The sequence below is a fragment of the Oryx dammah genome, unplaced genomic scaffold (genome assembly GCF_014754425.2).
Source record: "Oryx dammah isolate SB20612 unplaced genomic scaffold, SCBI_Odam_1.1 HiC_scaffold_29, whole genome shotgun sequence".
In the NCBI taxonomy this organism is placed as follows: Eukaryota; Metazoa; Chordata; class Mammalia; order Artiodactyla; family Bovidae; genus Oryx; species Oryx dammah.
In genome coordinates, this window is record NW_024070213.1 from 18389999 (window position 1) to 18413108 (window position 23110).

The 23110-nt window shown below is 38.8% G+C and overlaps 1 protein-coding gene across 1 annotated transcript in view; it reads right to left on the bottom strand.

Annotated features, from left to right (window-relative positions):
• LOC120858797 (alpha-2-macroglobulin) overlaps nt 1-18131 on the bottom strand; it is a 68269-nt gene extending 50138 nt beyond the window's left edge. The window contains exon 1 of the mRNA XM_040235111.1: nt 17953-18131. Coding sequence (XP_040091045.1) covers nt 17953-18038 — 86 coding nt within the window. The 5' untranslated portion in view covers nt 18039-18131. The remainder of the gene's footprint in view (nt 1-17952) is intronic.
• Nucleotides 18132-23110: the final 4979 nt, after the last annotated feature.

Consider the following 23110-nt stretch of genomic DNA (forward strand, 5'->3'; position numbering starts at 1 on the left):
GATGGCTACTCCATTTCTTCTGAGGAATTCCTGCCCGCAGTAGTAGATTTAATGGTCATCTGAGTTAAATTCACCCATTCCAGTCCATTTTAGTTTGCTGATTCCTAGAATGTCAACATTCACTCTTGCCATCTCTTGTTTGACCACTTCCAATTTGCCTTGATTCATGGACCTGACATTCCAGGTTCCTATGCAATATTGCTCTTTACAGCATCGGACCTTGCTTCTATCACCAGTCACATCCACAGCTGGGTATTCTTTTTGTTTTGGCTCCATCCCTTCATTCTTTCTGGAGTTATTTCTCCACTGATCTCCAGTAGCATATTGGGCACCAACTGACCTGCGGAGTTCCTCTTTCAGTATCCTATCATTTTGCCTTTTCATACTGTTCATGGGGTTCTCAAGGCAAGAATACTGAAGTGGTTTGCCATTCCCTTCTCCAGTGGACCACATTCTGTCAGACCTCTCCACCATGACTTGCCCATCTTGGGTTGCCCCGCGGGCATGACTTAGTTTCATTCTTTCTCCCTAACCATCTTCAAACTATGGGTAGCTGTTTGATCTAGTCTGGCCAGTGACATTTAAATGGAAAACTTTTGGGCAGGGCTTGTAGAAAACTTCTGGTTTCTTAACATAAAGAAAACGTTTCAGGAGACACAGCAATGAATGCTTTTATTTATTCTTTCTGCATGGAAATTGAAGGTAACACTTAAAGTTTCAATGGCCATCTTGAGTTGACAAAGCAACGAACAGGATGATCAAGGTCTGTATGCTAAGCAGGTCCAAACGATAGAAAGGGCTTTGGTCTCTGTCAGTATTATTGGGTAATTGTGTCAAAGTTGGAATGTCAACCTATGGACTTCTTCCCTATTTGTTCAGCAATTGCTAGTTGCTTTTCTGTTATTTATTGCCAGAGGAATCCCTAGCTGATTCACAGACAGATGGAAAATGCATTTTAAACATATAGAGAAAGTAACATTGCAACAGTGGGGAGAGGGTGAAAAATGGAGATTTTAAGTGTATTGGACATGACAATTACTAGTTTAATATTGATGAACGTACTAAGAGAAAAGTTACAGAACTCCTTTTTACCTTGTTTGATGCACTATTGATATAAAGGACACAATTATTTAATATATTACTTAAAGGAAAAGCTCTTCCAATTAAATTATGTAAAATATGTTATGATATGAAAAGATGTGTATGTTGCAATCACTGAATACCAGAAATAGCTAATATTTGTAGGTACTATATGTTAGGCATTGTGTTAAGCACTTCATTTCATTTATTTTGTTCAAAAATGCATAAACTAGTTATGGACTTTTCCATTTTGGAGATGATAAATAGAGAATGAGTCTAGGTTTCTCACTGGGGCTCTTGTGGGTGATCTTGCTAATAAGAGACAGGAAATTGTCAGGTAGAATCTTAGGTATGTTGGCTTTGAGGTTTTCTTGTGAAATTCAGGGAAGCTGTTCAATAGGGAGTTGGGGATACATTTCAGAAGTGAAGGAAAAAAAAGAGATTGATTAATTGGCTCCTTCGTCCATTCAGTTAATATTTAAGCCTACTATGAACCAGGCTCTGTATTAAGTACTGGGGATATTGTGAAGCAAAGCAGTCAAGTGGAGAAGATGGATATTATTTAGTCAGTCCACATATATTCGAATGCATATTTTATACCAGACACTGTCCTGTGGTTAACAAAAACCATGTTTCTGCTGTTGGGGAGTTTACATTCCTTTGCATCAAAATTAAGAAGGTGACTGGTGAAACACATGTGACCATGCCAACAGATCCACTTTAAATTCACGACTGCAGCCTTAGGTGCAAACACAGCCTCTAGGCACTGCTGCTGCATTGCTCAAGTGATTTTATTTTCTCACTCTCCCAGGTCATCATTTCTATAAGCAATGCCCTTTCTCTCTTTTCTGTCTACTGATGACATTGCTTCTTATTTCACTGAAAGAATAGAAATGATCACAAGTAAAATTCTGATCATCTATCTCCAATTTTGAAATACTGATACTGATACTATCTCCAACTTTGAAAGCCTCAAAGCCAACATCTGCATCTGCACCCATGGACTCTGTATTCTCTTGTGTTGCACCAGATAAACTTGTATGCATCTAAATGCAAACCACCATTAATTTTTTTTTTTTTTAGTGTAACTTACTCTTTTCGCATACTCAAAAACGTTTATACTAAATTGACTTACCTCTCTCTGTGCCGTGCTTAATCACTCAGTCATGTCCGACTCTTTGCAACTGTGGCCTGCTAGGCTCTTCTTTCTGTGGGATTCTCCAGGTAAGAATACTGGAGTGGGTTGCCATGCCCTCCTCCAGGGGATCTTCCCAACCCAGGGATAGGACCCAGGTCTCCCACATTGTAGGCGGATTTTTTACTGTCTGAGCTACCAGGGAAGCCCTTAGCTCTCTCTCTCTACTACACCATAAAAATCTTTCCTCTCAACCTCATTATTCTCATCAGCATATAAATATATATTTCACTTGTGAAAAAAACAAAATCTTTGACTATACATATCCATCTGTCAATCCCCCCCTCCATTTTTTGGTTTCTTTTCCCACAAATCTCCTATCAATATTTGTCCAAACTTACTACTTACGCTTCTTCTTCTCTCATTATTTCATTAAAAACCCACTCCTAACAGGCTTTATCTCCATCTGTCAGTCACCAGCAATCTCCATGTTGCCAATTTCAGTGGTTAATTCTCAGTTCTCATTTTATTATATCTTTCAGAAGCAACTGACTTAGCTGCTCACTCTGTTCTTGAATTTCTTCTGGAAGCCATTTCTTCACTTGAATTTCAACACTCTGCCCTTCTCTGATTCTGTCAATCATTTTCAGAATCCTTTATTATTTGTATTCCTGACACTTAAACATTGCTGTGTCTCAAAGTCCAGTCTTCTAACTTCATCTCTTTTCAAGACATATTGTCTCTAAAGGGTCGCTTTTTGTCCTAGGGTTTTAAATGTTGTATTTAGAGAGTATTTAAACTCTCATTCTCAAACAATTTCTCATTGCAAAGTATCTATCCCCGATTGCTCCCTTCTGATTGACAATTGTATTTATAACTGCTTCCTCTGACTCTCTATTGAAGTCTTACCGGCACCTCAAATTGAACACAGGATTAAGCATCTGATTTCTCTTCCCTTCCTGGGACTTTTCCTCTAAGTGGTATCTCCATTAAACCAATTGCTTAGGCCAAAAATATGTGGATTCATCCTTGGTTTCTTTCTTTCTGCTATTTCCAGTGTTAAGTTTAACAACAATCAGAATATATCTTTAGTATGCTGATGTTATTTACCACCATCTAGTCTAAGTCACCATCATCCTTTGTCAGTCCCAGTGCAAGACTAGTTTAACTTGTCTTCTTGATTCTCCCACTGTTCTCTGACAATCCACTGTCTCACACAAAAGTCAAAATAAATCCTTTAAAGGAAAAATCTCTTTATGTCACACCCGGGAAACTCTTCTAACACCTCCGCATGATTCCGAATCCAGATTTTTTACCAAAGCCTAGAAGATGTCCAGGACTTGGTGATTCCCTCCCATGGTCTGATCTAATTTTTATGGCTTCACCCATTCTGTTCACTCTGCTGAAGTCACACTGCTCTCTTTCCTGTTCCTAGAATACACAAAGTCTGTTTTTGCTTCAGGGCCATGTACTCCCTGTTTGTTTTTCTTGGGGCACTTGGTATATGCATATGGCTTTCTCTTCTACTTCATTCTTGTCTCTGCTCAACCTCACAAAGACCTTTCTTGACCATTCTACCAGAATAGCAGTCCTCCACATATTGTCCTCTGTTTCCTTATGCTGTTTTTTATTGTTCCTAGCACATTTCATTTGGGGAAGGCAATGGCACCCCACTCCAGTACTCTTGCTTGGAAAATCCCATGGGCAGAGGAGCCTGGTAGGCTGCAGTCCATGGGTTCGCTACAAGTCGGACACGACTGAGCGACTTCACTTTCACTTTTCACTTTCATGCATTGGAGTAGGAAATGGCAACCCACTCCAGTGTTCTTGCCTGGAGAATCCCAGGGATGGGGGAGCCTGGTGGGCTGCCATCTATGGGGCCGCACAGAGTTGGACACGACTGAAGTGACTTAGCAGTAGCAGTAGTAACAGTGTATTTCATTACACACATATATGTGACCATGTGACATTACATAAAAATATAAATGACCCCTGGTGGCTCAGATGGTAAAGAATCTGCCTGCAAAGCAGGAGACTCAGGTTCGATCCCTGGGTTGGGATGATCTCCTGGAGAAGAGAATGGCAACCACTCCAGTATTCTTGCCTGGAGAATCCCATGGACAGCATGGACAGAAGAGCCTGGTGAGCTACAGTCTATAGGGTTGCAAAGAGTTGGACACAACTGAGCAACTAACACAGAGTGTACATATGACAAAATATATTACATGTAACCGTATGATAATGTACATACAATTTATACAGTATCAGTTCAGTTCGTTCAGTCACTCAGTCATGTCCGACTCTTTGCGACCCCAGGCCTCCCTGTCCATCACCATCTCCCAGAGTTCACTCAGACTCACATCCATTGAGTCCGTGATGCCATCCAGCCATCTCATCCTCTGTCGTCCCCTTCTCCTCCTGCCCCCAATCCCTCCCAGCATCGAAGTCTTTTCCAATGAGTCAACTCTTCTCATGAGGTGGCCAAAGTACTGGAGTTTCAGCTTCAGCATCATTCCTTCCAAAGAACACCCAGGACTGATCTCCTTTAGAATGGACTGGTTGGATCTCCTTGCAGTCCAAGGGACTCTCAAGAGTCTTCTGCAACACCACAGTTCAAAAGCATCAATTCTTCGGCACTCAGCCTTCTTCACAGTCCAACTCTCACATCCATACATGACCACAGGAAAAACCATAGCCTTGACTAGACTTTGATGAGACATTACTTTAAAGTAATGTCTCTGCTTTTGAATATGCTATCTAGGTTGGTCATAACTTTCCTTCCAAGGAGTAAGTGTCTTTTAATTTCATGGTTGCAATCACAATTTGCAGTGATTTTGGAGCCCCCCCAAAATAAAATCTGATACTGTTTCCACTGTTTCCTCATGTATTTGCCATGAAGTGATGGGACCAGATGCCATGATCTTTGTTTTCTGAATGTTGAGCTTTAAGCCAACTTTCTCACTCTCCTCTTTCACATTCATCAAGAGGCTTTTTAGTTTCTCTTCACTTTCTGCCATAAGGGTGGTGTCATCTGCATATCTGAGGTTATTGATATTTCTCTCAGCAATCTTGATTCCAGCTTGTGCTTCTTCCAGCCCAGCATTTCTCATGATGTACTCTGCATGTAAGTTAAATAAGCAGGGTGACAATATACAGCCTTGACGGACTCCTTTGCCTATTTGGAACTAGTCTGTTCCATGTCCAGTTCTAACTGTTGCTTCCTGACCTGCATATAGGTTTCTCAAGAGGCAGATCAGTTTCTAAGTTAAATGCATTTATTAACTGGTATAGTAATTTGACTGTGAATTAAGCTATGAATTTACTCACAACTATGCAGTCACATTTCTCTATTTTAAAAGATGTATTTATTTATTTATTTGGCTGTGCTGTTAGTTGTGACATGTGGGATTCAGTTCCCTAACCTGGGATTGAGACCAGACCCCCTGCATGGGTAGTCATAGCCACTGGGCCACCAGGGAAGTCCCTCTCTATTTTTTATAAAGGCACTTTCTACACTCCTCTGCCTTTGTCAGCGGTGTTGCCCAGTGCCATCACTGCCCCTGCTCTTGTTGCCTCCAGGATCGTGGTTATCCTGCTGCTCCAGTGTCCACGGCAGCACCATCTGGGGCACCAGGATGACAGGCGCCTGTGCCACGTCCAAGGCCTCCTGGGGCGTAGGCTCTGGTGCTGTGTGCTGTGTGTGGGGGGAATCCAGAATCATGAGTGTCTCTACCATGACCAGAGTTGTTGAGTCATGGATGCTGCCGCTGTGTGTGTGTGTGTCAAAGGTGGAGTTACAGGCACCTCGGTGGCTGGAGGGATAGGATCTCAGGCCCTGCCGCCATGCTGCTCAGTTCCCTGTGGCCACGGGCGCGTCTGCACCCAGAAGGTCAATGTCACTTGCACTTTTCCTGATGCCGCCAGCTTGTGTGGGGCCGCGGGCTCAGCCACCAAGTCTGGTGATCCAGAATCGCAGGCATGGCTCCCAGTCTTCTCCTGGCTTTGCCTCCTCTGTGTGCCCAGGCCACCCACCGTTAACGTACGGATGTGTGAAATCCTCTGATGTCCTGGTGTGTTGGATGGAGGCACCTTTGCTGAGTTGCAGATGTTTTCCTGGTGGTAGACTGAAGGGGAGCAATAAAGAGAGCATCTCAACCACCATGATGCTGATGTCACACCAAAAAGATTATTCTTGCAGTGGTGGGAGACAATGGTGCTTCAGATTAGGATTTAGAAGGAGATAGGGAGAGCATATTTAGCTAAGTGATGATAATGCCATTGCCAAGACAGTTCATACGTGAGGAGAGGGAAAGTGAGGAAGCGGCAAGAGTTTGACGTGGTTGTAAGACATCCAGGTAGAGGTGTCCAGAAGGCATGTGCATCTTCAGATGGGGTATCCCACGGTGGTGCTGTGTTCTTACTGTAACCCTGACAGGTAGCACATGGTTCAGTATCTTCCATTTGGGGCAATGTTAAATCCAATCCCTTGATTAAGGTGTTATGTGCCATACTTCTTGTGAGTTTATGTTTTGCCTTGTAACTAATATTTTATGGGGATACTATCAGACTATATAAATATCCTGCTGTGTGCCTAGTCGCTCAGTCATGTCCGACTCTTTGCCACCTACCTACCAACTTCTCAGGGACAGAGAAACCTGGCAGGCTACAGTCCATTAGGTCACCAATAGTTGGACACAATTGAGCAACTAACACACACATACCTACTTCTCATCAAAATTTCAATGTGTTTGTTTGTTTCTGCCAGTATAGTCATGTTTTCTTCCTTTGTATAATGGGTTATAATCTATTATTTCATTATTTATTTTGATGCTCAAATAGTCTCAGATTTGGCCAGTAAAAATCCATTTAAGCTGACTTCTGGGTCCTATTGGCATGCCTTCATTAATCTTGGGCAACTACTTATCTTCTGACCCAAGATATTTCAGGCTCATCTTATAATTTTCCTTTACTATATATTTTTTTTCTTTTAGCGAATGACATTAGAAATCAAGAATTGGTATGTAGGTATGCCCTTTATTTTTATGGTGTCCCTACTCCTAGACTTTCTTAGCAAAAGAGCTAGGGAGTTATGCATGTTTAAACATACATACACATATAGATAAATTGATACATGCTCTGTTAGGCTTCTGATGCCCCACACGTAGACTAACCCTCCATAAGGACACCCACCTCATCTTGCTCCAACTCTAATATCACAGGAGTGATATTTATTCTTTCTCAATCTGTGTAATTTTAATTTCCTTTTATTGTCTTATTGAATTAGCCAGAACTTCTAATATGCTATTGAGCCAGGCTACTTTCTTTGTGAACATTCTTCTCATCCTTTTAGGAGTTGTACACCACACTATCTACTATCTTAACTCTCTTCAATACAGTGTGACATCTGTCTTATCTATCTCTATCTAGTGGTGTTGGGCTGACTTATTCAGAAAACAATGGAAGAGGTAGAGACATGATTTTTACTGGCCAATCCAATACTTCCTTAGTGGTTTGCTACATTTTTCAAATTTACTTTAGGAACCAGTGCTGCTTATAAAATAAACACAATTAAGGAAAAATAAACAGACAAATCTAGACAGATAAATAGGATTATCTTGTTAAAATGCTATTTATTCTGTGAGGAAATTAAGTCTAATTCCTTCAGGGGTTGCTTAATTAGTATTATATCTAGTTAAAATAAATAGAGAAGTCTGTAGCTTGTCTTCTCATTTTCTTGATAGAGTCTTTCACAGAGCAGATTTTTAATCATAATGAAGTTTAGCTTATCAATTATTTATTTCATGGATAATGCCTTTGCTTTGTATTGAAAAAGGTCATCACTATAACTAATGTCACCTAGACTTTCTCCTGTGTTGTCTTCTAGGATTTTGAAGTTTTGTATTTTACATTTAGGTCTATGATGCATTTTGAGTTAATTTTTTTTGAAAAGTGTGTAGATTCCTTCATTTTCTTTTTTTTTTGCATGTGGATGTCCAGTTGTTCTAGCAGCATATGTATTTATTTTGTTAAGTTTATACCTAATTATTTCATTTTGGTGGGGTTGTTAATGTAAATGGTATTGTGCTTTTAAATTCTAAATTTTACTTGTTCATTTCTGGTATATAGGAAAGCAATTGAGTTTTTATATTAACTTTGTATCCTGCAACCTTATTATTACTGCTGTATGTAGTGATCTGAAAGAAAAAAAAAAAAACTCCCATGACTAATATCACAGGAGTGATATTTATTCTTTCTCAATCTGTGTAATTTTAATTTCCTTTTATTGTCTTATTGCCTTAGTTAGAACTTCTAATATGATATTGGAAAGAAGTGGTAAGAGAGAATATACTTTCTTTGTTCCTGTTAGTGGGAAAATTTTAGTTTTGTACCAGTAAGTGTGATATAAGTTGTAAGTTTCTAGCACATTTCTTTTTTTTTTAATCATGTTGAGGAAGTTCTCTTCTGTTTCTGTTTTGCTGAGTGGTTTTGTTTTTTAGGGCTTCCCTGATAGCTCAGTTGGTAAAGAATCTGCCTGGAATGCAGGAGACCCTGGTTTGATTCCTGGGTCAGGAAGATCTAGAGAAAGGATAGGCTACCCACTCCAGTATTCTTGGGCTTCCCTTGTGTCTCAGCTGGTAAAGACTCTTTCTGCAATGTGGGAGACGTGGGTTCAGTCTCTGGGTTGGGAAGATCCCTTGGAGAAGGGAAAAGCTGCTCATTCCAGTATTCTAGTCTAGAGAATTCCATGGACAGTCCATGGGTTTGCAAACAGTTGGACACAATTGAGCTACGTTCACTTTTTTTTTTTTTTTAAATCACGAACGGGTGTTGGATTTTGTTAACTGCTTTTTTCTGTATCTACTGATACCATGTAATATCAATTTCTTCTTTAGTCTTTGATGTAATGGGTTACATTAATTGATTTTCAAATATTGAACCAGATTTGCATAACTGTGATAAATCCCACTTGGTCATTGTGTATAATTCTTTTATACACTGTTGGATATGATTTACTATTTTTTTAAAAAAGATTTTTGCACTTATGCCCATGAGAAATATTGTTCTGTAGTTTTATTTTATTGTATTGCCATGGTACAGTTTTAGTATTATGTTAATGCTGGGCTTATAAATTGAGTTAGAAAATATTTCCTTGTCTATCTTTTGAAAGAGATTGAAGAGAATTGGTATAACTCTTTCCTTAGATGTTTGATAAATTCACCAGTGAACCTATCTGGGCCTGATGGTTTCTGTTTTGCAAGGTTATTAATTATTGATTCAATTTCTTCAATAGATGTAGGTCAGTTTGAATTGTCTATTTCTCCTTGTAGGAGTTTTGGCAAAAGTGGCCTTTCAAGAAGTTAGTCCATTTCATTTAGATTATTAAATTTGTGGGCAAGGCATTGTTCATAGTATTCCTTTGTTATCCTTTTACTGTCCTTATGATCCAGCAATTCCATTCCTGAGTATTTATCCATAGAAAACAAAACCACTAATTTGAAAAGATATATGCTCCCCTATGTTCATTGCAGTATTATATACAATAGCCAAGATATGGAAGCAACCCAAGTGTCCATTGACAGGTGACTGGATAAACAAAATGTGACATACAAAAACAAAGGAATATTACTCAGCCATAATAAAGAATGAAATATTACTATTTGCAACAACATGGATGGACCTGGGGATATTATGCTAAGTGGAATGTGTCAGACAGAGAAAGACAAATGCCATATAGGAGGGATGGCTGGATGGCATCATGGACTCGATGGACATGAGTCTGAGTGAACTCCGGGAGATGGTGATGGACAGGGAGGCCTGGCATGCTGCGATTCATGGGGTCGCAAAGAGTTGGACATGACTGAGCGACTGAACTGAAGTGAACTGAACTACATGTGGAATTTAAAAAAGGAGAGAAGTGAACAAACATAAGAAAACTGAAACAAACTTATAGAGCAAACAAGTGGTTGCTAGGGGAGGGGAGTAGGGGGAATTAGTGAAGCATGTGTGGGAGATTAAGAGGCACAAACTTCTAGTGAGAAAAGAAATGAGTCTTGTGGATGAAATGTACAACATTTATGGGGAATACAGTCAATAATATTGTAATAGTTTTTTATGGTGACAGATGGCAAGTAGACTTATTGTGGTGATCATTTTGTATAGAAATATCAAATCACCATGTTGTGTGTCTGGAATTAACATGTTGTTGTAGGTCGATTGCACTTCAATCAAAAAAAGAAATATAACATTGCTTTACTTTCTTTGTGCATGTGTGCTAAGTTGCTTCAGTTGTGTTTGACCCTTTGCTACCCTGCAGATCCTAGCCCACCAGGCTTCTTTGTCTGGGATTCTCCTGGCAAGAATACTGGAGTGGGCTGCCGTGCCCTCCTCCAAGGGATTTTCCTGACCCAGGGATCGAACCTGTGTCTCTTAAGTCTCCTACATTGGCAGGCAGGCTCTTTACCACTAGTGCCACTTGGGAATTGAATTAATCTGACTCTGCTTTCATTCTTCTAAAATTCTAGTGAGACTTAATCTTCATTTTTATTAGAGCCTTCCCCACACTGGGGTTTGTAAAACAAAATATTTGGGATGCTGCTTTTGTCTTTGCATGAAACTGGTTACTCCTCATGTGACCATGCCATTGTCCAGCCCTTCAGCCATTTTGAAGCCTGGCTACTTGGCTGCTTCTATGCCCTATCCGGACACGGGAATATTTCCTGAGACTGGGAGCTCTGTAGTCCAGAATGTGCCTCACACAGCTACTTAGCTCAGAAGTCCTATCTATTACCCTGATTGCAATGATGGAGGTGACCCAGTGCCCACTATCCTGGGTCCCATAAGCTCCACTCATGTCCTGGTTTTGATTTCTTCCTGCCAGTGGGGCTTCTCTCTCTCTCTTTTATAAAAAAACCTTTTGGTTTTGTATTGGGATATAGCCAATTAACAATGCTGTGATAGTTTCAGGTAAACAGAAAAGGGACTCAGTCACACATATACATATATCCATTCTCCTGCAAACTCCCTTCCCATCCTGGCTGCACTGGGGCTTCTCTTTAATGTGTCTGCAAAAGACTTCTTTTTCTTCTTCCTCAGGAGCACCTCTGGTGACTTGCCCAAGTGCCAGGGCTTTTGCATAGTATCTTTAAGCAACCTCTGCTTCTAGCCTTGAAAATTCTTAAGGCAAAAGGCCACAAGGACTTGGCTACACTTTGAAATAGGGAAGGGAAAAAAATACCATAGGACATGAATCAGCACAGATTACAATCTTTTCAAATCCTTTTCAGTCGTGAAACCAAAATAATTTTTAATATTTCAGTAAATTATTCTTCCACATTAGGAAGGGAAATAGGCTGGGAAAACAGAGGTATTTTGCTTACTTTGGGAAAAGAAATGTGAACTTGTGTAGTTTCAGTTAAGATTTGTCCATGTAACTGTTCAGAGGAAAAAAGAAAAAAAGAAAAAGATAAAGGAAAGGGGAAAGGCAGGCTGATCTTGTTATTATTTGAGAAATTCATGTTTTCATATATATAGTTCCATAACCTCATATTATTGAATAAAAACTAATGTAGAGACTTCTGCTGATCTGTGTGATTTTCTTATACAATAGTAAATAAAATGACTCTTTTTCCAATTTCTTCTTTGGTTCTTGTTTGGAAGTGCTGTTACTGTCCCACACACATATCTTTCCTGCTTCTGCAAGCAAACATATGGTTCTGGAAATCTGGAATTTTAACCCTAGGATTCAATAAAGAGCACTAGTATCGAAACCTAACTGTTCCGCCCCCTCCCCCCACCACCTGGGGAGTAGTGATACGTTGGGAGAATGTGACTATCTTTGCTTCCTGTTTCTACCATTTCTACCATTCCCTATGAAAAAATACATGAGCAACATTTCACCTTATGAGAAAGGGATCAAAATGCATAGTAATAAGTGGTATTAAACACATCCTTTGAGGAAAAAGACCAGTACACAGCTTCTTCTCTCTTTGCAAAATATGAAGATGAAATTTAAACAGTGGTCTGGATTAGGGAGAGACCTGGCTCTTGTTGGCCTACGTATTCTCTATGATTAAGAAATCCCTTGTTTCGAACAAAATTCTTTCTTACATTCTAATTCAGATCTTTTGGATCATTTTCAAAGATTTCTTTCAAGTTTCCCATTGTGAAATTCTGTGTCTTGTGATTATGGTCTACAATAAGGCCAAGGAGACTGATTTCTCATGCTGCTTCTGGCTTATTCTCTGGAACAGTTTAGAAAAAAAATGAGATGTATAGAAACATCTCTGAGATGTGTAAAATACCATGCAAATATAAAATTATATCAATATTTTATTTTCCTACCAAAAAGAAAGAGAACGAGAAGACCCCCACATAAAAATAAAAGACTAATGGACAAAATTCCTTCACAAGTATATTGTGTAGGTTAAGAATTCTCTGACCAAAAGGACTGCAATGGAAACAAAACTGAGTTTCTGAATCAAGTGAAACTTCTCTCCTTTCCTTTGCTTAATGGCTCATTTAAAGGATGCTGAAAACAGAGATGGGCTTCCCCGGTGGCTCAGCGGTAAAAAATCCACCTGCAATGTAGGAGCCACAGGAGACCCGGGTTTGATCCCTGGGTCAGGAAGATCTCTTGGAGGAGGGCATGGCAAACCACTCCAGTATTCTTGCCTGGAGAATACCATGGACAGAGGAGCCTGGTGGGCTACAGTCCAAAGTGTTGTAAAAAGTCAGACATAACTGAAGTGACTTAGCGCGCATGCATGAAAATAGAAACCCACGGTAGGGCTGAAAAGGAGACACAACCAGCTCAGGTTGATAGATGGTTCTTGCAAATTAAATACAATTAATGAGGAATTATACATACATAAGGATGAAACAGCAGGGGGCGTGGCAGTCCAGAACACTGAGATGTAGACATTGAAGCTATTATTTTGGAGGGAAATAGATTCTAATCATGGTTTTCTCTTTCTGGTGCCCAGCTCCCATTCTGAAGCTATCCAGGAGCCCAGCAACAGTTGCCTCTTTAGAAGAAAAGATCTCTTATCTAAAAAATCCCAATGGATTTAGGAGCTCTGTGTCAGCAACTTGGGTCAAAGAGCAAAACTTCAAATAAAAAATGTTCTAAGTACTCTTATCACTTAGGAAATTCCAAGGGGATTTTTAGGAGTGCTTTGCCAGGAACCAGGGGCAGACAGATAGACACATGGGCGGACAGACACACATATATAAAATGTCACCTAATGGTTTTTTTTTTAAATGTGAATTTTAAAATCAGCATCTCTGATCCTAATGGTTTTTGAGCTAAGATTACATAAAATGTAAATAAATTTAGGGAGTATTGACATTTGACATTTTCATGATGCTGACTTTTAACCTATCCAAAAATATAGGATACTTTATTAAATAACATTTAAGTCCTTTTTTGTGTGTTCTTCATTACTATTAAAATTTTTTTCTTATATATATTTTAAACATTTCTTTCACATTTATTCCTGGGTTTCATGAGAAAAATCAAACCCAAAATAAAAATCAAAGTACAGAATCAGTGTACTTTGGGATAAAAATAAAGTCAAGGTTTTGACTGTAGCATCGACATTAAGGTTCAGAAATAAATAAAGTTATGCTTAGCAGTTACTTTTGAATAGAAAAAAAAATTTCTGAGAAATTTAAGGGTATTCCTCTCTGACTGTATTTGCTAGACAATAGGAATTCTAATAATCTAGTTCACAGGAGCCCTGTAGGTGACCTAAGGCAGAGATGTGCCTTTTGGAGAGGTTTGTGGGTATTGGTTTTGTCTCATGGAATAAATCTCATTAAAACTGGTATGAAACCATGACATTTAAAGGGAGAATTGTATTAACAGAAGCATTTCCAGATGGGACTTCAAAGGACAGAGATGGTTCAAAGGGAAAAGGAGATTTCAGAGCCCTCAAATATCTACAGACTGGAAGAAGACTGAGAGCATATCTTAGCTGAAAACATATGCCTTTTCTCATGGGAAATAAAGGATGAATTAGAGTGTAGAGTGAATTCCAGAGCCACAGAGAACCACTCTGAGGAAGCGAGACTGAACCCTAATCAGAGAACTGGTGACAACTGCCTGGTCAGATTTCAGAGAGGCTATGGACCATGAACTGGAGTGGCCTCCCATGCTCCATCTTTTTGAATAGAAGTATCTGTCACAGTTGTCCTGGGATTGTCCCCAACAGAGTGGTGGTAGATAACTTTTCTGTTTAGCTCACAGATCTTCAGAATGAGAACTACACTAAATGAACTGAAATTGAGCAAATGACCCCAAGGAGTCTCATCTATACTTGGATCTAATTTAGATACTGGATGTCAAGCCTGAGGCTGATGTCTTCATATGACAAGACATCGAGTGTTGGAGGGGGACATGGATGAGTTTTTTTTTTTTTTTTAACATCAAAGCGAGATGCAAATCAGTGGAGGGCTTATGGAAGATTATGAAAGCTTAGTTAGAGATTGTTTCTTCCTTTCAGTATTCTTAGGCTTATGTGGTTCCCTCTCCTTGCCCTATGCCTTGCTTTTGAAAAAGGGTAGTGACAGAAGTGGTACTATGTGACTTCCAAAGCTAGGCACTAAGAGGCTCTTCAGGTTCTGCCCCAATCCCTAGAATGCTTGTGTTAATACTTCGGACACAGTCTCTTGGAATCCTGCTCCAAATCCTGAGCCATTTGGAGAGGACATGTATCAACACTCTGGGCAGCATTTCTAGATGAGCCACCAGGTGATGGCCAGCACGAACTGCATGCCATCTGAGGAGCCATCTTGGATACCCAGTCCAGTTGAATCTTCAGAGGACCAAAGCCCTAGTCAACATCTGACTTCAACTTCAAGAGAGAACCAAAGCAAATAATGCCCTGTTGGGTGAACCTGGTCAAACCATAAAACCATGAGAGAAAAATGATAAAGTATTGTTTTAATTCATTACACTCTAGGTAGATAACTGGAACACATAGCAACATAGACACATATACACACACACACATGATTTGTAGCAGAGACTGGGTAGCTCTGCACTGAGTTTCTTTCCTTTTCCTCCTGAATACACAGAAAGACTGTCTCATCATGCACCTGAGTTCTGGCTAACGGAGCATAAGTAAATGTGATGTATGTCATATCCAGGCTTGCTGTTTAAAACTTCCTGTGGGGCGCCTTTATATCACTGTTTGATGGATAAGTATTTGGAAGCGACACACACGAAAATGACCGTTAGGTTTTTGTGCTTTGTCACTGAGTTTTTGGGTTTGCTGTTTTAGCAGCTAATGTAAAATCAACTAAATACACAGCTGTAACAAACTGGCAGTATTTTATTTTGCATTTTGCTTCTATGTCCATACATGAGATTGATATTTAATTTTCTTTTTTGTGTGATTCTTATGATATTAAACTTAAAATAATTTGTATAGGTATTCTTTTTCTGCTCTCTAAATATTGTTTTTAGGATTGGGATTATCATTTCCTTGAAAGTGTGATGAAATTTTTCTATAAAATATTGTTATGCTATCTTTTGCAAGTGAAGGATTATTTTTTACTCCTAATTCACTTTCATTTCTGGTTTATTCAATTTTTCAAAAATATTCTGTCCTTGGTTTTGATAATTTGTATAATTTTTATTCTTCTAGAACATTATATTTTTCACTGGGGCTTTCAAAATTTACCAATTGTATGTTTTATTAATCTTTAGAATACAGACTTTTGTTTTCTTGATTCTATCATTTTGTTGACTGTCACTTTATTAACTTCTGTTCTTCACAATTCCCTGTCAACACTGTTTATATATTGCTTTTTTCCCCATTTTTCTAGCTCATTTCATTCATATAACAATCTTTCTTGATTGTTTAATTCATAGAATGTTTAGGTTTTATAAAATGTACTTCCACTTGTACTAGATATTTAAACAAATAAATCAGGTATTTTGACATAAAATGGTTTAATTCTTGTTCAGTTCTAAATGTTTTGTAACTTTCATTGTTACTTCCTTTTAATTTTAAAGTTTTTGTGATGGAGCATTTCAAACATGCATAAAATTAGACAAAATAATAAATGAATCCAAATATATCCACAATATTATTATTATTTTCATAATGTTTTTAATAGGCTTTTATCCTGCTCTCCTGACATATGTTCCACTCAGAAAAATAGTAGTCTTTAAAAGTAGTGGTAGTAGTAATAGTCTTAAGAAAAGCATCATTTGAACAGAAATGCTAAAGTTAACCTCAAAAATAACCCTAATGCTTGGTTACCAGTCACCCATGACCACATTGAAAATCTTTGTGGTTTGTAATTTATCTGCAAGGCATCTTTTATATGTAAAGTGAGAAATCACCAATCCTGCGTAAATTTTAATCTGGAATATTTTTTGTAAATATATAAAACTTTCCATGTACATATGTACACATATTCTTTATTTGTTCATTTATCTGTTCTAAATCTACTAAAAGTCTATATCCACAATATTGTATTAATATAATGAACTACTAGACTCTTAATACCCAGATCTAACATCCGAGAACATCTATGTGCACTCTTGCCTTAGCTATACCATATCCACATTCCATCTACATTCACCTTCTAACCACCTCACCTTTCCCATTATCATTTTGAAGCAAAACCCCGAAATATTTCAGCATATATTTCCAGAAGGAAAGGATTATTTTTAAACAAAAACATGCTACATTATCATACATAAACATTTAACAACATTTTTAATATCATCTATATTTAAATATTCAGCCAGCTCATGTTTGGGAACGCATGTACACCTGTGGTGGATTCATGTCAATCTATGCCAAAACCAATACAGAATTGTAAAGTAAAAATTAAAAATAAATAAATAAATTTAAAAAAAATAAAAAAAAATATTCAGCCAGTACAGATTTATAATTCCTTGTTAAAATGTCATGTTTTTTATTGGAGTAAATGGCTCTACAGTGTTGCATTAGTTTTTGTTGTACAACAACGTGAATCAGCCAAATGTATACATATAACCCCTCCTTCCTGAGCCTCCCTCTCATGCCCCCATCCCACCCCTCCAGATCATCACAGATGTCATGATGTTTTAAAAGATGTCTTTGAAATCATTATCAAAATTAGGCCTATACATTGTGATTGATTAATTGATTGATATACCTTTTAAATCTCTCTAATTTTATAGGTGGTCTCTGCTTCTCATTCTGAGACAATTTATTTGTTGGAGAAATCAAATTGTCAGTTTTCCACGGTATGAATTTTGCAAATTATATGCTTGTGATATAATTTAACACGTTCCTTACCTTCTGTGTACATATAATCTGCAATATGAGTTTAATTACTCCCAACTGTACATTTTAAATATTTTTATAGTCCATACCTTTCACCTGAAAGAATAATTCTGTGAGGGTAGGGCCTGAGGTTTGTCATGCTTCCTAATGACTACTTATTGTGTTTATGACTCTTATGGACCCCATGAAAAACATGACTTCAAGAATGTAGAATAAGTGAAAGAAAAAATATATTACTTTCTTATAATTTTAAGGTATCTTAAGGAATGGAAGGGTAGCAATTACTAGGAAAGGCAAAGCCTTGTTACATTCTTAACTACTTTCTTATAACTTTAAGATATCTTAAAGAATGAAAGGGTAGCAATTACTAGGAAAGGCAAAGCAGAGATATAAGGGAGAGACTGAAATAAAAAACAGACTATTGAGGAAGAGATATTGGGTGAGACTTACGGTTCCACAGAATCTGAGGTGCTGGTAGAAAACTGAATGAGGAGAAGTAGCGGGAGACACGAGTGAAGAAGTCTGCCTTCCACCATCGTGAGGGGCAAACTGCAGGCACCGTGTCGTGCCCAGCTCCTGCCCTCAGCCTGGTCCTTGAGACCTTTCAAATTTAGCAGACTTTATATGCTATTTGCAAACAAGCTCCACCTAGTGCCTCCAAATGGAGTTCATGGTTGGACACAGATTCCCCGAAAGGGTTGATGCTCTCAGCGATTGCTTCATTAGTCTCAAGGCTAAACTCTGTCTGACAGGCTCTGAGTCATTTCCAGACAATAAAAATTTATGTTCCAGTGAGAATTAACCTTCTTTAACTTTGACAGCAAAGCTCCTGAGGAGGAACTTTCAACCCATCCTTCTTCAATTCCTTCAAAATTCTTGCAAGTAGCTGTCAAAAAGCTACCTTTGAGGGTCAAGGGATGTGTCATAATGCCAGTAACTCATTCAATGACTTTAGGGGGACTTCTTGACAGAGGATTGAATAAGCAGCTCTGGAGAAAGTAATTCAAAAGAAATGCCTGTGCTTGACTAAAATTGCAGGTGTTCTCCCTGTCTTCTCTATCCCCCTCACTTCATCATGACCCACCCATCTAGCCCTCTCTCCTAGCCTTCCTCAAGGTGCAGCCAAGCCCTGCTCCCAACATACTTTCCCTGTATCACTAACACTGTGGCTCCACCCCACCCTCAACATTCTCCTGCAGACTTGCTAAGGCTGGGCAGTAGACGCAGTTCGCACAGGACACCTCTTGATCACCTGGTGCTGGTGGCCACAGGGACTAACCTCCCTGGGCCCCACAGGTCTGTAATGATTGGAAAGATAGTTCTAGGCAGGCTGTCCCACCCAGGGCATTACACAGACAGCAGAAAAAAATTACCCATAGTCTGCCTGTGAAAAAGACATTTACTTGTCCTGGAACTTCAGCCTTAGGGACAGGCTTCAGCACTGCCACTCTTCTAGAGGCTGCAGACGCACTTGTAGGGAATATAGGCAGGAAGATGCAGTCTTTGCGCCCTCCCATTGTTGCATCGTCCCCTGACCTTGCCATGGCTTGCTGGGATCTTCCAGCAATGAGCTTATACACTCAGAGGAAGGCTTAGTTCTGGCAACTGTTGCCCAGAAACACTCCCGGATCTCCTGGTCTGGAGGTCAGCAGGGACTGCAGACCCACAGGACTATTTATGTACTTTAACAGCTGTTGCCTGAGGATCTGGCTTTCGATCTGTCTGAAACTAGGCACTGACTCTGGGAGCAAGCTTTCTGGAACACTGACAGGTCTTAAAACACCCTCAACAACTGGGACCCATCAAGAATAAATCTGGCTGCTTAACACACTGATTTGAAACAACCAAGAGCTAGGGTGAGGATAAATGATAAGCTTCATCTCATACACAGGACACTCTTTCAATGGGAAAGTGGGCTGTTTTATTTAACATGCAGACTCAAACACAGAGAGTCAAGCAAAATGAGGAAAATAGGGGAAGATGCTTCGAATGAACGAAACAAAACTTCAGAAAAAAAAAATCTTAACAAAATGGAGATACTTATGGCTGATTCATGTTGACATATGACAAAAATCATCACAATATTGTAAAGTAATTATCTTCTGATTAAAATAAATAAATAAAATTTTAAAATGGAGATACATAAATTATCTGAAAAAAAAAGTTCAAAAGAATAGTTGAAAAATGCTCACTGAACTTGAGGAAGAATGGATGAACACAGTGAGAGCTTCAGCAAAGATAAATAAGAAAGTGCTGAACAGAAGTCATAGAGCTGAAGAATATAATAACTGAACTGAAAATAGGCTCGAGGGGTTCAACGGAAGATGAAGTGGAGCAGAAGACAGGATCAGTGACCTGAAAGAGCAGTGGAACTCATCCAAATAGAGCAACAAAGAGAAAAAAAGAATGTTGAAAGAGTGGAGGCAGGTAAAGAGTTCCTATGGGACAACATCAAGCAGAATAACATTCACATTAAAGGAGTCCCAAAAGGAGAAGACAGAGAGAAAGAGCCTGAAAATTTGAGAAATAATGGCTGAAAACGTCCCTAAGAAAGGGGAAGAAACAGATACTCAGGTACAGGAAGCACAAAGAGTTCCTTATGAGAGGAACCAAAGAGATCTCTACCAAGGCATGTTATAATTAAAATTAAAAGTTCAAGAGAGAATCTTAAAAACAGCAAGAGAGAGAGAGAGAGGAAAAAAAAAAGACCTTCTTACGTACTATTGGACTATCAGCTGAGTTTTCAGCAAAAGCTCTGCAGGTCAGAAGGGAGTAGCAATATATATTTAAAGTTGTGAAGGAAAAAACTTCTCACTAAGAATCTCTACCCAGCAAGGCCACCATTTACAATTGAAGGAGAGAGAAAAAGTTTTCCATAGAAGCAAAAGCTAAAGGAGTTTATCACCACAAAACTGGCTTTACAGGAAACGTTAAAGGGACTTCTTTAAGCTGAAAACATACTAATAACTTGAAAACGTATGTAAGTAAAAATCTAACTGGTAAAGCCAAGTAAATAGTAAAGATAGTGGTTAACTGTGGGTTATTTGTACTAGCGGCTCAAGACAGGTTTTCTATGACATTTTTAACTTTAAAAGCAAATATACTGCATGAAAAAGAATGTTTTGCCTAGGATCAAGCAGAATAAGAACTATTAGGATTGAATGAACAAGGAGGGAAATTAAAATGTGGCTATTTATTTAGAATATGATAGGTCTTTATCCCCCTGGAGGAGGAAACAGCACCCCACTCCAGTATTCTTGCCTGAAAAATTCCATGGACAGAGGAGCCTGGCAGGCTACAGTCCAAGAGCATCGCAAAGAGTTAGACACAAGTGAGCAACTCAACACACACACACACACACAAACATACACACAAAGGTATTTTTTAAAAGTATTTTTAACAAATATGGGGAAAAGTTCTTCCTCTTTCTTTTTTTAAAAAAGCTTTATTTATTTATTTTTGGCTGTGCTCTGTGGGCTTCTCTTTAGTTTCAGTGAGGGGGCGCTCCTCCAGATGAGGTGCTCAGACTTCTCTTGTTGCAGAGCACAGGCTCTCAGGCTTCAGGAGTTGTGGCTCCAGGGTTTTAGAAAACAGGCTCAGCAGTTGTGGCACACAGGCTTAGCTGTTCCTCAGCATGCGGAATCTTCCGGGACCAGGAACTGCTGAACCTGTGTCTCCTGCGTTGGCAGACAGATTCTTTACCCCTGAGCCACCAGGGAAGCCTTTTCTCTTTTTGCTCTATATCCAGCACCTAATTTAGTAGATTCTGTTTCTGTATGTAGATGGAGACAAAGTATTTAAAAATGGTATCTGATTTGCACTAACTCTCTTAAAATTCAGAACAAAACTTACTTTTTCAAGTAAAAATATATCCATAATTTTCATGGCAACATAGTTAATTGCATTAGTTTAATAATATGTCTTTTTTTAAAAAAAAAATCTAGACATAATTTGGACAGATTGATTGTGTAATTAAGGCCTACAAGAAAAATAATTTTTGAAAATAATTCTTATTTAATCAGTCATGACAAGCTCACAATAGAGAAATATGGGTGGAGGCAATATTTACAAAGTCCTCAAAGGAAACTGACATGGTGTATGACATATAGAGTACCAGCCTCATACATAAAGAAAATTGTTTCCTGGCAGGCCAGGGATCTTGGGAATTTGGGTGGGGGAGGCTTCTAGAGGAGAGGAATTCCTCTGACTTTGTAGTTACTGCATAGAATAATACAAGTTTTCAGTTCAGTCATTCAGTCGTGTCCAGCTCTTTGTGACCCAGTGGACTGCAGCATGTCAGGCTTCCCTGTCCATCAGCAACTTCTGGAGCTTGCGCAAACTCATGTCCATAGAGTCAGTGATGCCATCCAACCATCTCATTCTCTGTCGTTCCCTTCTCCTCCTGCCTTCAATCTTTCCCAGCAGAAGAGACTTTTCCAGTGAGTCAGTTCTGCACATCAGGTGGCCAAAGTAATGGAGCTTCCATTTCAGCATCAGTCCTTCCAATGAAAATTCAGTACTGATTTCCTTTAGGATTGACTGGTTGATCTCCTTGCAGTCTAAGGTATTCTTCAGAGTCTTCTCCAACACCACAGTTCGAGAGCATTAATTCTTCAGTGCTCAGCTTTCTTTATAGTCCAACTCTCACACCCATATATGACTATTAGAAAAACCATAGCTTTGACTAGACGGACCTTTGTCGACAAAGTAATGTCTCTACTTTTTAATATGCTTTTAATCTGTTTTTAAATACAGTCATAGCTTTTCTTTCTTCCAAGGAGCAAGAATCTTTTAATTTCCTGGCTGAAGTCACCATCTGCAGTGATTTTAGAGCCCAAGAAAATAAACTCTGTCACTGTTTTCAAGTTTTAGGGGTTCTTAAAAATTTAAAGCAAAACACTAATTTGAAAAGATATATCCACCCTAATGTTCACTTCAGCATTATTTACAATAGCTAAATTATGGATTCAATCTAAATGTCCATTGATAGATAAATGGCTAAAGAATGGCATATTACTTGGCTAAAAGAAAAAATGAAATCTTGCCATTTTGACATGAGTGAATTTAGATGTATTATGCTAAGTGAAATAAATCAGATAGAGAAAGACAAACATGGTATGATCTTATATGTGTGTGTTTGTTGTTCAGTCATGTCTGGCTTTTTGTGACCCCATGGACTTAAGCCTACGAGGCTCCTCTGTCCATGGGTATTCTCCAGGCAAGAGTACTGGAGTGGGTTGCCAATTCCTTCTCCAGGGCATCTTCCTGACCCAGGAATCAAACCCAGGTCTCCCACATTGCAGGCAGATTCTTTATTGTCTGAGATACCAGGGCCAATCCAACTTGTATAAGGAATCTAAAAACTCATAAGTACAGAGGGCCAAACTGGTGGTTGCCAGAGGAAGGGTGGTAGGGGTTGGGGTGAAACAGGTGAAGGAGGTTAAGAGGTACAAAACTGATAATAAAATAAATGTCATGAGGATGTAATACATAGCATAAGGAACATAGTCAATAGTACTGTAATAATTTTGCATGGTAACAGACGGTTATGAGACTTACTGTGGTGATCATTTTATAATATATTTAAATGCCAAATCATTATGATGTA